Below are 12,669 nucleotides of genomic sequence, written 5' to 3'. Positions count from 1 at the left end.
ACCCACACTCTTTTACTACGAAGCCACACTGTTGTAACACGTGCAGAATGTGGCTCGACATCGTCTTGCTGAAATAAGCAGGGAGGTCCATGAAAAAGACGCTGCTTGGATGGCAGCATATGTTGCTCCTTAACCTGTATGTACCTTTCAGCATTTATGGTGCCTTCACAGATGTGCAAGTTACCCATGATGCCATGGGCACTAACATGCCCACATACCGTCACAGACGCTGGCTTTTGAACTTTGCGCTGATAATAATCTGGGTGGTCCTTTTCCTCTTCAGCCCGGAGGACATGACGTCCAGGATTTTCAAAAACAATTTGAAATGTGGACTCGTCAGACCACAGCACACTTTTCCACTGTTCGTCAGTCCATCTCAGATGAGCTCAGGCCCAGAAAAGCTGGCGACATTTCTGGATGTTGTTGATATATGGCTTTTGTTTCACACTTGCAGATGTAGTGATGAACTGTGTTAACTGACAGTGGTCTTCCAATGTGTTCCTGAGCCCGTGTGGTAATATCCTAAATCCTAAATACTTGAGTAACAGGAGGCCTCTGATCTTTGCAAAAGATCAGATGCAAAAGAGATATGTTCCCCAGAGCAGATGCATTAGATGGAGAAATAAATCAGTGCTCACGTCCCAGGAAAACTAGCAAAACCATTGAGTTGTTACATGTTGTACCATTGGCAATGTCAATTGATGGGATAGCTCAGGAAGTAAAAGGTGGACTGTAATGGTCGTCGAGTTTGAAAACTGTTTAAGAAAGTAAGAATGTGATATTTGAGCTATGATGTGTGAGGGTTTGTCCCAGCACCATTGTGATGTTTCCAGTGCCAGCACGAGGGACACACTGCAGGAAACTGTAAAGGAAAAATAAGATGTGCAGGTGAACATGAATATGGAAAGTATGGCCAAGATGCAAAAATCAGGTGCTGTGACTGTGGTGGTGAACATAGTGCTGCTTATTGAGGGTGCCCTGTTCAAAACCAAGCCAGACATGTGCAAAAGTATAAAGTAACAAATCAGATGTTTTTGCTGATGCAGTTAAAAAGATTATGGAAAGTGAGCGAGACAGACCCAGTGCTGTGTACGTGATAAATAGTGTATTTATAGAGCTTTAATACAGGCATGTATATGACTATGTGGAGCAGCAGCAAAGAGCATACATGGAAAAACTAGACTGAATTAAGTTCAGAGGTCTAAGACTGTATTGGTGCAGTTAAAACAACTCCTAACTAACCCTATGAACACACTACTGCTGAAAGCTAATAAACTAAGACGTACAAAGTTGTCATTGGCTTATCATATAAAGGGATCAGAAGTAGAACAACCTGCAACTCAGGTGATAAGTGATTGCTGGGAGTACTCACAGCAGCTAAAAGGATTTTGCTGGAATATTAATTCAGTGGCAGAAGAATATGGTATAAATACATTATAAATATGGGCCAAATGTTGTTTGGTGTAATGTTCCTCCATGGATAATTCCAGAAGTGTGAATGGATTCAAAGAAATGAGGATAATAGTGGGCTCTCGCTTAAAAATGATTTGCAAAAGAACTATTACAACTCCACAGCAATATTAACTGACGGATCCAGAGCCAGAGAGTGGACTTGTAGGAACAGGAGCATTCATACCCGAGTCTGACGTCATCACATGCAACACGATGAACAACAGCTTATTGGCTGAGGGCTGAGGCTACACACTCCGGTACAGTAGGCGGCGAAATGCACCTGTACACGTTGTTTCGCGATCCAGCATTAAATCAGAGAAGAAGAAACGGAAACGGCGGCAAGCAAACAGACTGCGGACCCAAAGTAATGTGCAGCCAGAGCTAGCAGGAGCTACTGACTGCTCATTTAACTACTATTCAGAACTGTTAGCAGCGTCTGACAGCGAGCCCGACGAGAAATGCTTCATTTCGAACACTAACTGTTACACATCAAGTAACGCTGCTGCTGCTGCTGCTGCTGACACATCATGTCTTCACTAACTCTCAATGGTGTAACTGTGAATTTCCCGTTTACCCCGTATGACTGTCAGAAGGACTACATGAGCAAAGTGATAGAATGTCTTCAGACGGTGAGTAGTTCAATGTAACATCGCTGATGGGAGTGCTAGCCATCACCGGGACACCAGTTGCTGTACAACAATTTCAGACGAACACTTTCAGTGCGGCTGTCCAGCAGAGAAACGTTACATGTGTGCACGTTTGTTTCAGAAGTCGAATGGGGTTCTGGAGAGTCCAACCGGCACCGGTAAAACTCTGTGCCTGCTGTGCTCCACCCTGGCCTGGAGGGAGCACTTCAAGGACACCATCTCTGCCCGCAAGATAGCAGAGCGGCTGGGCAGTGAGGAGATGTTCCCCAACACGCCTTTGTCCTCCTGGGGGACGGCTGCCACAGATGGTGACACACCAAGTATGTTCACACACCATGTCACCAGACAGCTCGGTGCACTTCTTTAGTGGCCTTCAGAACTTACACTCTTAGGAACACATTTCTCTCTGTATGATGATCTCCTTTTCAGTTCGCTGTCACACACACACCTAAAGAGTCCGGGCAGCCTCGTCTTCCAGTGAGAGCTGTGTAGACTGTATTTCCTGAGCTAATGACTGAATGTCTGGTGTGACTTTGTCAACAGCCAAGCGTTACTGTGCACATCGAGCCTGCTGCGTGCCTTTGTTTGAAGGCGAGCAGAGCGCTGAAAGCAGTCTCTAACAGGGAGGTTGTGACAGATGACAAGATGAATCTGGTGGTCGCATGATGAGCAAGTCTGGGAGCGACTCCTGGTCCTCTAGCAAGCCAAAACCGCTTGCATGTTCAGCATAGAACCGCTCAAAGAGAGAATTGGACTTTATATCCATAAGCTCATCCTCAACCTGGAGGTACTCCACATCTTCTTCTTTTTGCGAGAAATGGGTCCATCACCCATGCTTCTTTTGAGACATGTTCATTAACATCCGGGAAAAGTGAGTGCATCTCCTCCTGAAGCTCCTCCATGGGGCGGGTGAACTGTCTGGTCACAGCATCAGGTAACTTCCCCCCTGTTCTGACTGTTCTACTAGCAAGTGAAACGGCTCCCTGCGTTTGTCTGCCTCGTTGTACAGACTGAATATCTCTGCCAGATATGAAGTCTTAATGAGAAACTCATCTGTCATTTGGTGTGACCAGTTTCTGGTTATGAAAGGTTAAGAATCCCCTCATTAGTTTTTTAAGTTCCATGAAACACATCAACACGTTGCCCCAGGACAGCCAGTGCACTTCAGTATGAAGGAGGAGTGTCTGGTGCACCTCATCCTCACACATCTGTGCAAGCTTTAATAAAGTTTACTATTTTCTACCACAGTCTTTAATGTTACTTTCAGGTCTTCCCGGAGGTGTTTGCCTGCCATCACATGTCTGTGTATCATGCAGTGAAACACTAGGCAGTGGGGCACCTTCTCCTTCAAACAGCTGTTAGAGCCCTTATTTTTCCCTCAGCTCCTTCTGTGCAGCATGCAACTTAATTCTTATAGGGAATATTGTGCTTTGTGAAGTACATATCAACAACACTGAAAATGACCTCGCCTCATGTGGTGGCTGTTAGATTAACAGACATAAAGTCTTACATATACATATACAATGAGAATTGCCACCTCTGCCTCAGTGGTAGTTTGATCCAGCTGAATTGAAAACGGGCTGGCTGGATTCTTTTGGATGTGTTTGTCTTCAGCGTTTCCTGCCATTCTGTCAGTTCTGTCTGTCACTGTGTTGTTGGACAGTGGTACAGTCCCAAATGTGTCAGCCACCTGCGGTCCACATAGTATTTCGGCCATTTTAATGCAAACAGGTTTAATCAGTATTTCCCCAATGTTGTGTGGCTTTGTGGCTTGCGCAATAAGGAGAGAGCACTCCAAAGATGCAACTGTTGCTGGCTTCTGGTCGCAGGTCCGTAGTATTTTCGGGCTTGTTTGTGACCATGAGTTCCCTTTTTCTGAGGAAAAACTCTCTGGGTTTATCCACCGTCTCAGGGTGTTTAGTTGTCTGGTGTCGCTTCAGCCGGCAGGGTTTCAAACTTTCGTTTGCCAGTTTCTCACTGCAAAAGATGCATTCGGCTCTAATTTAGTCCATTGCTCCTATGAGGCCAAACTCAGTGTAACTTTCTTGGCACCCCCTCTTTTTCTTTTTGACAGATTCAAGCATTCTCTTCTACCTGACACTTCGCCATTTCTTCATCAGCTCTCTGATGACTGGTTAGGGTTAATATCTGGATAAGCCAATCATAGGCAGAATGGGGCCCTTGCTACAGCAAGCAATTGAAGAAATATATTAGAAGGGGAAATAATAAAAAGGGGCAATTTATGATCACTGTGTAACATATGAGGATTAGCGTGGGACTGTGTGACGATGCACAATTGCGTGAGTCTCGCAGTCAATAGATAGATAGATAGAATTACTTTAATGATCCCAGACTGGGAAATTATTTAATGAGTGGAACTTGGCATCTCTGGTATAATACATTCTGTGTTCTTATTGTTTTCCAGCTTACTACACCGATGTTCCAAAAATCATATATGCATCCAGGACACACTCTCAGCTTGCACAGGTTATTAATGAGCTAAAGAACACTTCATACAGGTAAACTGATTAATTTCTAAACCATACAAGGTGTTAGAAATATGTTTTGGTTATGCATGATGAATGTCGATGTATATTGTGGAAAAATCAGATTTATTTCTGACGAAAACCTATGGTCTGGCTCAAATCAGATCACTTAAGAATATGGCTGCACAAGTGATCAAAATATTATAAATAATTCAAATCGCAATATGGCCAAGTTTAATGTTCAAAATGCAGGAGGTGCAACCGTGACTCATTGCAATCAAAGTATCTCTCAAATGATTTTCGTGCGTATCATTCAACCCTACTGTAGAATTAACATTTAGATCAGATGCTATTTTGATGATATTCTTATCCCTAACCCAGAGTTTGACATTGACTTCAGTGTGGTCCCCTTTTTCTGATGTGAAGGCCAACCCATATATCATTGTAACCTTGATGTCTCTGATTCAGACCAAAGGTGTGTGTGCTGGGATCAAGAGAACAGCTGTGTATCAACCAGGAAGTTATGCGTCAGGAGAGCAACCACATCAAGGTAAGTGACTGATGGCACTGGCTTATTCATACTCAAGACTGCATACAAGTTCCTAATAAATTGTGAATGCTGCAACAATCTCCATGGGTGATCAACAGTGTTGGGAAAAACGGCGATACTTTTTTTCAGTAACTGGTAATCTAACTAATTACTATTTCCATCGTTACAACGCCGTGACACTTGTTACCGACTATTAAATGTGGTGCGTTACAAATTGAAGCTGATCATTGAAGCTGTTGTCATCCCACTCGGCTCTCAGCCAACGGAGCTGCAGAGCTGTTTTATTTTCCTCCGGTGAGGGAGGAGGGAGGGGCGGGACAACCGCATAAGTGATGATGATTGGCTCTCTAACGTTGAGTGATAGTTCGTAAGCCAATCAGTGGCAATGTTCGGTATACAAACAAGCCACACACGCACTCAGCAGCTTCACACACACAAACTAGCAGAGGTGAACTGCAGCAATGAAGAGTCCGGAGGGAAAGTTAACGTTTTCAAAGTGGAAGTGCAGACACTACTTTAATCTCTTTTGTCCACGTCCGTTGTAAGCAACTCTGATCTAATGAAGCATCTCTCAGCAGCACACGCTTCTACAAAACTAACACTGGCAAAAAACTCCGTTGCTGACGCTGTTGATGATGATGATAGCAGGCCAGGTGTGGCTAACGTGAGCTCCGCTAACAGCTTCACAAAAACTTGTGACACAGACTGAACTGAATGCAATGATAGACAGGTATGTTGTTGAGAACTTGCTCCTGTTATCAGCAGTTGACTCAGACTCCTTCAGAGCACTCACTGGCAAAATATCGGGGAGAGAACACCTGTTCTTGTACATGTACGCTAAAATGACCGCCGAGCTCAAAAGGGGGAAGAAATAAAAGTAACGCAATAGTTACTTTTCCTGGTAACTAATTACTTTTATAGTGGAGTAATTCAGTTACTAACTCAGTTACTTTTTGGGAGAAGTGACTAGTAACTATAACAAATTACTTTTTAAGAGTAACGTGCCCAACACTGGTGATCAAGTGTTGCTACTTGTCTTCAAGAATCAGCAGGTCAGACATGGAAGTTTGCACTGGAGATGAAAAGGTGGTTTGCTGGATGATTTGATCGAATCTTTTGTTTTTCAGGTCCATATGTGCAGAAGTAAAGTTTCCACCAGGTCATGTGTCTTCTACAATAACTATGAAGGTAATGGCTCATCACTTACAAGAACCACATACAGTAGATATAAGTAATGAATGAAAAACCACATGTAATAATTTGTCTTAGGTACATCTGGCAATGACATAACATAAGATCTGTGTTAAATGTTGCATTTAAGAGTTTTCATCATTATCTTTTCTTCTTCAGAGAAGAGCACTGACAAAGACTTGGTGAATTCTATCCTCGATGTGGAAGATTTGGTGAAATTTGGCAACAAACAGAGGTGGGATTTATATATTCATGTTCACTTACTTGTCTATTTAACTGACCAGTCCCTGTATCACAGTCTATTACTGGACTTCTTAAATTTGAATCCAACAAAAACCCGAGAGATATTCAGTTGACTACTAAATAGGATAAAGAAATGTGCAAGACCATTGTGCTGCACTCCCAGGGCTTTCTTTTTAACTTTTAAAACTTTTTTTTTAACCTTGTAGGAAGAAAATGGTTTTAATTGTATGTTATAATGTAGAGCTACTTTATTAATAGAATCTGTTTCCACTGTAGCTGAGCGAAATGCAGGTAAATAATGCATGTGAGAATAAAAATCAAGAGTCCCTCTACATTAATCAACTGTCTTGAAATAGTTTGTTATAGAAGTTCAGCCTACACAGTTTAAGAACAAGCTATTTAAGTAGCTGTGTGCAATGTGTATCAGAGCAAGAGGAAAAGCATTGTTCCAGAAACTATTTGAAGATTAACTGACTCCCTGCCATTAAAAATAATAAAATGGATTAAGGCCTAGTTGCAAGGCCATCACATAGCTGCCATAGCTGACTACTTAATTAACCGTCTAGCCAGCAAAATGACATTTGCAATAACCCCTGTGGCAGTCACTTATTGTACTAACTGGTAGTACTATCACGAATACATTTGTAGGCATCTAGTAAATCACTAGCTAGCAGGCACAACACCTTGGCTGTGGTAGTCAGCTGAACACGAGAGCAGCCACACAGCAAACCTTATTAATCTACCTGAACACCTTAGCAACCATGGGTTAATGTTGTGTTGATGAAATGTTGATAAATTGTCAGCCCCTCTACCACGTTCAGAGCAGACAACAGCACAGAGAGAATACAGAATAGAGGATGAATGAATGACTTCACTCTGTGTATTAATTTCAGGAATATGTTTTCTTTTTTCTTCTTTTTTCTTTGCTGTTGAAAAAATTGCAAACTATGCTCAACAACAGTCGTTTGTTATTATGCCCTTTGTGGTGCAGCTTTGTTGTTGAATTTAGGGCAAGTAACATCAGACTTTGACATTTTCCTGCAGGGCCTGTCCTTACTACCTCTCCCGGTCCCTGAAACAGCAAGCGGATATCATTTTCATGCCGTACAACTACTTGCTGGATCCAAAGGTGAGCAGATAGTCAGATGGCAGATATCTGTGAATAATTGATTGTGAATTTTTTTTACTTGAAAGTAACTAAACCCTTCAGATAAACTGTATTTATAATCTGTTGGAAAATAAAATATAAAAACCACAGTTTTGATTATTATGCATTCCACCTCTGGTAACAATGACAAATTCTTGGTAAGGATTGAAGGAATGTCTGACAGTGTTAAAGCTAATGCAGAATGTATGGTTCTCCACCTCAGTTGTAGGAATTGATTTATAGTCTGGTGTACGGTTTTGACTTCTTGACGCTAGTAAATTCATGAAAGTACAAGGATGTGTCCACTGTATTGCTATGAGCCAACAAAAGTTTAATACACAAAGTTACACTGTTAACTAATAGCAAACTCTCTAAACACTGCCGACCTGTAAAGAAATAGTGTAACTTCTCTAAAACCCTTCTGAGTATAAACTAAAAGACAGGACAACATGGTACAAATACAGTCCAGCTCTTGAATATGATACAGTAACTTATTGACAGAATTAGCTATCCCTCACAATCATTGGTGACAGATTAGTGCTGGAACCTTAGTGGTTGGTAAGCATGACAGGGGCTAGCTTTCCAGTCAGACAAATTTGCTTAGTAGTCCAGTGAGTAGTTGTAACACCATCAGCACTGCCTTTTTCTCAAAGGACACCCAAATTAACTACAAACTATACCTTAGAGTGCTTTCTATCACAGTCACAAGCTCCAGAAATGTTGTGTGAGCCATGAAAGCTCACTTGACTTTGCATCAGCATGGGGTTAAGTAGATAATAGCTAGATTGTAATTTTTGCATAATTCTTTCTTCTTCTTTACAGGCTGGCAGTGTTTAGAGAGTTTGCTATTGGTTAACAGTGCAACTTTGTGTATTAAACTTTTGTTGGCCCATAGCAATACAGTGGACATTAATCTGTTCGTTTTTCCACAGAGCCGCAGGGCACACAACATCGAGCTAAATGGAGCTGTAATCATCTTTGATGAGGCTCATAATGTGGTAAGTCTCTGCCCTGGACATACTGTATTTGCCTTCTGTGAATGTCATAAGTTGTTCATTCACACTTCAGTGAAGATTGTAATGATTATATGTGATAACTGAGAACGTTTTCTGACGGTCTCAAAAAGGTTCAAGATGTTGCTCTTTGACAGTATTGTGAAAAATGAAATAGAAAGAGCATGATGAAGAAGATCAATCCCTGCCTGCTCTACTTTCACTCTAGGTGTGATCGTCAGTTTTGGACTTTGATTAATAACATTAAGATTCTGCACATCTGAATGCAGGTCCAAGTCTACACCAGTCATTTTGAGTGAAGGTGCAAACCATAAAGTCTGATGATGTAGTGTTCAGTTTAATTAAAAGTTGCAGACTCTTGAGCCTGCATGTGCAAGAGATTAAGGGTCATCATGTCATAACCACAGTCAGTTCTCATCGAGGGCAGAATATCCCACAACATGCTGTTTCTGTCATCTGCAGGAAAAGACATGCGAAGAATCAACATCATTTGACCTGACTCCGTATGATATAGCTTCAGCCATTGATGCTGTCAACAGGCTGCTTGTGGAGCAAGCTAAAGATGTCAGCTGTGGAGACTCTGTCAGTGGGGACTTCAATGTAGACTCTCTCAACTCTGGTCAGAATGGTTATTTGTCTCATTTGTCGACGTAGCAGACATCAGGAGTAGGATTTATAGCATTTGATTGACATAAGTTATAAAACATCTGAATGTATTACAAAAAAATCTATATATATACTTATGTTAAGATTTTTGTTTCAGGTTTAAAAATTGAGATAAGCGACATTGCTAAAATCAAACGTAAGTATTCTTTAAAGTATAAAGAAGATAAATAAGCCTTATTAGAGTATCTCATGAACCAGTACAACAAATGTCAATGCTGTGTGGGATTTTTACAACCTGTCTGCTTTGAAAGAGATACTGCTGAATCTGGAAGCTGCCATCGATTCCTATGATGTTCCCAGTGACAAAGGCATCACTAAACCTGGAAGGTATGTCAGAGTCTGGTGTTCAATGTATTCTGTATTATTACTGTCTGTTACTAATGCCACGACATCTTACATGGATCTCCACCAGGGGCGGTTCTGGGGGGGGCCAACAGGGGCCAGTGCCCCCGTAACTCTGAGTCTGGACCCCCCTGTGGCCCCCCTGACGGGGAGTCTGCATCAATAATACAATGACAGATTTCTTGCAATAATTTTGTTCTGAAGGGAAAGGCAGAAATAAAGTGTCTCAGCAGTTTACTACCCAATCAAAATTGCTGAAATTGTAAACACTGCTTTGCCTGAATGAGGGATTTATCCTTTTTTCCGGGTTGTATGTGCCCCCTAACAAAAAAGCCGGCCCCAACCTGGCCCCCCTATTAAAACTGGTCTAGAACCACCACTGATCTCCACAAAACCCTTTCCAATGTATCTTAATGCTCCTTCCCAGGTGTTAGATACCTTATACAGTTACATCTTAATTTATATGAATGCCATGTTACCTAAATTAATCTCATATTGCATTAAATAACAAAACATTGTGTGCATTAATTATTGCACTTTTTGCTAGTGCCAGCTGACCTCCATTCTATGAAGTACTGAAATAGGACTGGTTAATGTCACCTGAAATCAGTATTGCAATTAATTGTCACATTGAACTCAGAAGCCCCATTCACACTGACCTTTGAGTGCAGGGGTCATGCGCCCGCGGCGTGGGAGCATGTCGGTCTGATGGTGTTCACAGTCTGATAACTAAACAGATCCTTCACTCAGCGAAAAAAAAAATGTCCCACAAAGCAACATTACAGGACCAGTGTTACAGGGGCTACTGAGTTCAATGTGACAATAGTAATGTAGTAACTGGTAGTGTCTTTGGCAATTTATTTGAGGAAAAGAATACCACAGTTATATGTGGAGAATGTCTGTCATCCTGTCTGTCCTACCAACACTTGTAACATTTCTGCCTGAATAACAGCGTCTCTCAGGGCAAAAAACTTACAATAGTGGAAGGAGACAACCACAAGTTTGTTATTGTAGTTATAATCTTGAAAAAAATCACAGCCACCGTCAGCCATCCTGACCGAGACTTCATTGAACTTTTCCCCAAAACAACAGCCTCCCTGAAAGAGTCAGACAGCGTCCTGTTTACTGATGGTGATTATGTAATTATGTAATTTAGAGCAAAAAACTAAACTTTGACACTTTCCAGAATGCATTGTGGGCCAGAATCTCATTCACAACACATTATAACAGCATCCATATGATTACTTTTGTTTTGCATTTTCTTTTGCAAAATACTCCAGGGCCATTCTGCAGAAAACCTCCCTGTAACCTCTTGTCATTGAAATCAGTTGCTGGTTTAAAAAAACACAAACTGATTTTGAAAAAGATGTTTTCTGTCCATCCTCTCTGTCTGTCTCAGCTTCATCTATGAGCTGTTGGAGAGAGCCCAACTGACCTACAGCAGCAAGACTGCAGTGTGTGAAGCTCTGGAGCAGATCATTGGATACTTATCAGGACGTCAGTATGGCTTGGTTTCTTATTCCTTTTTATACAACATGTTACTTGATTTGGGATATTTAACATGTTCTGTTGTCCATTATGTGATGTATCTTTGGCATAGGGAGTCTCATTTCCCTTCATTCCTACGTACGTTGTAGAAGAATGTAGGAACTGTATGTATAATGCTTGGTCTTAATCCCTGCTTATTTCACACAGGGACTATCTGTGTCTGAATACCAACCAGACCCTGTGACAATACAAAATCACATGTGTAGTCATTTGATTAATTAATCAATGAGTTGTTTGTCATATGTTTGTCATCAGAGCCAGGAGTGTTCCTGAACACAAGCGGACTGCAGAAGTTGGCTGACATCATACAGGTATGCTAAATTATGAAGTTAGAGGAGTAATTCAACATTTTCAATGTACACTTGTTCTGAGATGTTCAGATGGTTCTCTTGTGGTTTGTATGTATTAAGTTCAGAGCATTTGTATTCCCCTTTGGTTTAGAAAGTCCTTTTATAAATCAGACTAAAGCTAAAGCAGCAAATCTTTGAATACCAGTATTTGTATGACCCATGTCAGTAAATAAACAAAACTTTAATCTCTCTACAGTGTATTAAACATTTGCTGTTAACAGAAATAGACTAGTTAGAGGAACATCAGCAGATTCTCACCTTCCTCACTCATGCACACACATCACAAGGGTAAGGGGAAAAAGGCGTTGTTTGTCCGTGCTGAACTTGACTGTGGAGCTCTCATCGCTCAACTGCTGCTGCTTTGAAGCTCACACTGGCAGTGTGCGTGTCTGTGCACCGCGATGTCTGCATCAGTCAGCCAAGGGCTCATAAAATCAGAAATTGATATTGTATTTGAAAATGATGGAAGTTTTGTTTGTTTAATTTTTTTAATCATTTGCTGCAAATATCTGCTTCCCTCCACAATATCTCCTTAGCCCAGTGTTTGCCCACAACTCAATGCAAGAGAGCGACGTTGACAACTTCATTGTCCAGCAGAGGCTGGAACTTCAACATTAACATAGACTGCAAACTTGCGTTAATGCTTTTAATAGAGACATTTCCACATCTCTAATCAATACATGTTTTGGTTAATACTTTGTCCCCGAGCTTTTGAGGTACACATTTTTGGTATTTTGGCATCCCCTGTGAGTGATCATGATTTAGAGTGATTGGACAAACTATAAATGCGGTATGTCCATTGTTCATTGTTCTGCAGACTTTTGGACACTTGGACTAAGTTAGAATGTCTGGATGAAATTTCTTCTAATCTGGTAGAAATGTTCACCATATTGGTGGCTAAAGGTCAGGGTCATCATGACCTCATGGCAGCACATTCTCATGAACTTGATATCTCAGAAACACACAGATAATTTCTTCAAAATTTGTGCAGCTTGGGTACAGTGTCTAGGCTGGTGTACTAACAGCTCCGATAA

The 12,669-nt window shown here is 41.3% G+C and overlaps 1 protein-coding gene across 1 annotated transcript in view; it reads left to right on the top strand.

The window, feature by feature from the left end:
* Positions 1–1,679: 1,679 nt before the first annotated feature.
* The window catches only part of rtel1 (regulator of telomere elongation helicase 1), a 31,804-nt gene continuing 20,814 nt past the window's right edge, over positions 1,680–12,669 (top strand). The window contains exons 1-13 of the mRNA XM_030423273.1: positions 1,680–2,081; positions 2,221–2,419; positions 4,525–4,618; positions 5,054–5,135; positions 6,263–6,323; positions 6,486–6,561; positions 7,614–7,698; positions 8,649–8,714; positions 9,192–9,348; positions 9,493–9,531; positions 9,647–9,722; positions 11,137–11,234; positions 11,541–11,596. Of these exons, the coding sequence (XP_030279133.1) occupies positions 1,980–2,081; positions 2,221–2,419; positions 4,525–4,618; positions 5,054–5,135; positions 6,263–6,323; positions 6,486–6,561; positions 7,614–7,698; positions 8,649–8,714; positions 9,192–9,348; positions 9,493–9,531; positions 9,647–9,722; positions 11,137–11,234; positions 11,541–11,596 (1,191 nt within the window). The 5' untranslated portion in view covers positions 1,680–1,979. The remainder of the gene's footprint in view (positions 2,082–2,220; positions 2,420–4,524; positions 4,619–5,053; positions 5,136–6,262; positions 6,324–6,485; positions 6,562–7,613; positions 7,699–8,648; positions 8,715–9,191; positions 9,349–9,492; positions 9,532–9,646; positions 9,723–11,136; positions 11,235–11,540; positions 11,597–12,669) is intronic.

The sequence above is a fragment of the Sparus aurata genome, chromosome 7, assembly GCF_900880675.1.
Source record: "Sparus aurata chromosome 7, fSpaAur1.1, whole genome shotgun sequence".
Lineage (NCBI taxonomy): Eukaryota > Metazoa > Chordata > Actinopteri > Spariformes > Sparidae > Sparus > Sparus aurata.
This window is presented reverse-complemented; position numbering and strand designations above follow the sequence as displayed.